The following is a 4,022-nucleotide window of genomic DNA, read 5'->3' as shown; positions in this document are numbered from 1 at the left end:
TGCCATGCACATCTTTGCTTGCGCGTGCGTGGGCCTCGCTGCCAGCGCGCCTCTCCGGCCAGAGTCTTTCTCCCTGACAGCACGGTTGTTCCCGGCCTCTGCATTGGGCGACAGCGGAAGCGAACAGGGAGCTCCGACGACGAGAGGCATATGCGGTCAGTACACACCTGCTGGCGCCCCCTGCCTGCGGAAGAGTAGCCTGAGTGGAAGTGTCGGAGCTAAATTTGCCGGCGATGGATGGCACGAGGCTGCTATCAGGGCAAAGGTGGACCATTCAGGACTTCACATTGTGCCGCCCGCTCGCCGTTTCTGGAACAGCTTTGCGCCGCAGAGTCGGTTCGCAAACGACGGATCCGAGCCCATAATCGGCAGCGCGCACGACGGCAACGCGTACTCTGACTACTACTACGGCATCTCCAGCTGGGACGGCGGATCGGGTGGCACGACCGCCACGGGCTACTACTACCTGCAAGCCCTTGTGCCGCGTTGCACTTGCCGGGGGAGAGTGGTTCACGCAACACGGATTCACGCATGCCGCCCGCCGTAGGATGGGGCTGGCGAGAAGATTGCAGCGCATGCGGGCGTTTGTGCCACGGCTGGTGCACCCGCTCACATGAGGCGGTGCACTCTATCCGCCCACATATCACAAGCGGGTGTGTCTCTCCTTGTAGGTTTCGCCGCCGCCGCCTTCTTGGCGCTCGTCGGGCTGCGACGGGCGAGCCGTGGCCGGTCTGCGGGTACAAGGCACATTTGCGCGCCGACACCCACTAACCTAGTCTAAAAATGAGGGTCCGCCGCCGGCTCCCATCTGCAGCCGGGGCCAGTCGGAGTACGCGGAGTAGCAGTATGAGCAGCTGCCTCGTCCCCCACGTAGCAGTGTACCTGCAGAGGTGTGTTGAGTTACCCGTTTCTGAGTGTTCACAGTGCCCATTGTTGAGCGAGCGAGCGAGCAAGAGACTTCAGCTTTCAATTGCGGAAGTGAGAGGCGCATTTTCGCAGGAGCCCTCATATGAGGGGGGTTGTTCGTGACAGTCGAGAGTCGGAGAGATGCTCCGGCTGTCAAAGGAAGAAAGAAAACAGACAACCCAAGGGAGGGATGGGAGAAAAGAAAGAAAGAAAACAGACAACCCAAGGGAGGGATGGGAGGACGGCACGCCGCCACCACACAGGGATTTTAAGGAGAGGAGTCGGGTGCTAGCCGTCGCCCACTCTAACCCTTGGTCGTCTGCCTCTTTCTATCTCCCTTCGCAGTCTCTTGCCGATTCTCGCTGCGACCTTCATGCCACCTCGCGGTCGTCCCACTCTCGTCGTTCTCCCTCCTGTCGCTTCCTCCTCTGTCGCGTCGCTCTCGTCTGCCTCGCGACGAATTCCTTTCCGAGTTTTGAGCCGTTCTTAAACTTTGGGAGAGAGAGAGAGAGATTTGGGTACTTGGCAATGCCAGAAGCGACAAGGGCTGGGCGTGCTCCTCACTCCCGGTGTTGCGTTCCTTTGGCATGGGCGCTTCATGTAACATGCTGAGGCTTGCTTCGCCTCCGAGGAGCCTACAGACCGTACTTACAGAACTGGATAATACATGCAAGTGCAACTATTCTTTGCGCTATGGCCTGTCTTGCTTCCCGAGATGTCGGATGGGCACCTGCACGCTGCAGGCCAATGCACGAGGGGGTGTCAGTGGAGAGACCACTTCACAGCTGTATGCCTTGCTCCTTTAGGTGCTCTTTATAGTATGTGCTGACTCATCCGTCCCTGACTGCCTGAGTACACTCCCTTCCTATTGTCTTGTACTTGGCGTCCTGTGGGTGTGTTCACAGTCTAGTGTGAATTTCGGCGCCGCCGAAATTCAAACACGCACGCACACACACATACACACACATGACAGCGAGGCGAGCGTTTAGCGAGCCCGTAAGCTAGTTGCAGTATATGTGAAATGAGCCCACGATACGAAACCACGACGACACACACCAGTCGGCTCGCATCGGTTGCCTCCATTAACGGCGGAGCTATTCTCGCGCCCAAACCCGGCGCTAACCCGCGCTGCTCGGGGGCATACGTTAGGACGGGTTAGTGCCGGGTTAGCGTCGGGTTAGCGTCGGGTTATTGGAACCCGTTCTGACCCGTGCTAACCCGTGCCGGGTTAGTGTGGCTTAACCCGGTGGAACCCACGCTAACCCGCGCTTACCGAAGGACTCACAGTGACCACGCGTTTTTTCTCTCCCTTCACTTTTAGCTTCTCTCTCTCTCTCTCTCTCTCTCTCTCTCTCTCTCTCTCTCTCTCTCTCTCTCTCTCTCTCTCTCTCTCTCTCTCTCTCTCTCTCTCTCTCTCTCTCTCTCTCTCTCTGGCTTTGGACCCTTCGTTCCTCTCCCCCCGGCAAGAGGCGCGCGATACACGTCTCAGGTCCCCTCTGCTTATCGACCAAACATAGCTGGAGCCTAAAGGTGGGGCGTATCGCTCGAGCGTATCGCGCGCAGTGGTTGGTACCTCTGTGCGCCCTCCGACCTCGAGCCTCCGATGTGTTTCGCCGGCGGGAGCTGCGGCGCCGTGGCCGTTTCCGCTGTCGGATGGAAGCCGGTCCGAGACTCGGCGCCGACCATGCAAGTATCTGATCGGATCGCTCGCTCGTCGAAATCGATCGACTGAGCTCAGGACTTTTCTTTTTTCGAAACGCGCGCGCGGCCCGTCGGCGGCACAAAACTGTCAGGTCCGCCGCGACGCGTCGCCGCAATGGCGGGCAGCGACGTGGTGGAAGCCATGCGCGATGCGGCTCGCCCTCAAGCCATTTAATATCCAGCACCTCGCCGACGACTGGAACGCTAACCGTACTTACTTACAGCTGTCGGTACAGAGATGCCAGCACCCCCCAGCAGCAGAGCGCTCCTGCTGGGGGCGGGGGGGGGGGGTCCACAACATGCCGGATAGGCGCGAGATTCGATAGCGGTAATATCTGAAAAAGAACAACCAAGAAGAAGTTTTAAAGATTTGGGGTAGCTGACAACATGAACACATGTGATGCAAACGGTAAAATACACACCATGGCACTGGCTTACCGCGGCGCGAGCCGCGGCCACTGGAACACACCCGCAAGGGCCACAAGGACCGCTCACGCGCGCGCGGATGCCTCTCGCCGACTCTCGTACCGCACCGGCTCTCGCGCCACTGGCTGGCTCTCCCCTCTCTCTCTCTCTCTCTCCTCTCTCTCCCCGAGTACACCCGAGCGGGCTCCGCCTCAAACGTCATATGCGACACTCCAACGCTGCGACCCTCTCGCGGATCGGACGCCTCGGCACCGGCGCCGCCACGCCGGCCGCGCCGCCCTCCCACCTCGCCGGGCTCGCCTCTGCGCCGAGGAGCCGCACGCAGCTGCCCCCGCCCTCGCTGCTCTCCGGCCCGGCCGCCCCCGCGGCAGAGAGGAGCTCGGCAGCCTCGCCGCCGCCGCCGCCGCCGCCGCCAGCCTCCCCAGAGGAGGACCGCTCCGTGGCTAGCGACGTCTCGCCTGCTCGCGGCTGGTGGGCGTGAAGAGACGCTGTTCACAGGCTCCGCCGGACGAGGGACGATTGCGCGGGGCTCATCTTGGCCCATCTCGGCCACATCTCGGCCACATATCGGCCCCATCTCGGCCCCATCTCGGCCCCATCTCGGCCAAATCTCGGCGCAATCTCGGCGACGTCTCGCCGGCGGTGGACGAGAAACCAGACGACGCAGTGTCGCTCCGAGAAAGCGTGCCGTCGCTGCCGTCGCTGCCGCCGCTGCCGCCGCCGCCGCCGCCGCCGCCGCCCTCGACGCCGCCGCCGCCCTCGACGCCGCCGCCGGCGGCCGGATCTCGGCTCGATCTCGCGCCAGATCTGAGCTCGCGCTGGCTTGACGGCGGCGCGACGCCGACGAGGCAATCATCGTCGATCGGCACGAGGACGGCGGTGCCTGGAGAGACAGCGCAGAGGTAGCGGGCCGTGAAAGAGGCGCTGTTCACAGCGGCGGCGACCGGTCGAGCCCGGCACCGCTAGAGAGGGGGGGGGAGGGAGGCGGC

The 4,022-nt window shown here is 62.2% G+C and overlaps 2 protein-coding genes across 2 annotated transcripts in view; one reads left to right on the top strand and one right to left on the bottom strand.

The window, feature by feature from the left end:
- Positions 1-150: 150 nt before the first annotated feature.
- On the top strand, positions 151-970 carry EMIHUDRAFT_458221 (hypothetical protein; the record flags this gene model as incomplete). Its single annotated transcript, XM_005774437.1, has 4 exons — positions 151-155; positions 259-478; positions 548-599; positions 672-970. 4 exons carry the CDS (start codon positions 151-153, stop codon positions 779-781), a joined length of 387 nt encoding a protein of 128 aa, XP_005774494.1. The 3' UTR covers positions 782-970.
- A 1,991-nt stretch (positions 971-2,961) lies between these two features.
- EMIHUDRAFT_469685 (hypothetical protein) overlaps positions 2,962-4,022 on the bottom strand; it is a 4,713-nt gene continuing 3,652 nt past the window's right edge. The window contains exons 7-8 of the mRNA XM_005774436.1: positions 3,689-3,916; positions 2,962-3,491 (exon numbers count right to left, since the gene is read on the bottom strand). Of these exons, the coding sequence (XP_005774493.1) occupies positions 3,232-3,491; positions 3,689-3,916 (488 nt within the window). The 3' untranslated portion in view covers positions 2,962-3,231. The remainder of the gene's footprint in view (positions 3,492-3,688; positions 3,917-4,022) is intronic.

The sequence above is a fragment of the Emiliania huxleyi genome (genome assembly GCF_000372725.1).
Source record: "Emiliania huxleyi CCMP1516 unplaced genomic scaffold EMIHUscaffold_311, whole genome shotgun sequence".
In the NCBI taxonomy this organism is placed as follows: Eukaryota; Haptophyta; order Isochrysidales; family Noelaerhabdaceae; genus Emiliania; species Emiliania huxleyi.
This window is presented reverse-complemented; position numbering and strand designations above follow the sequence as displayed.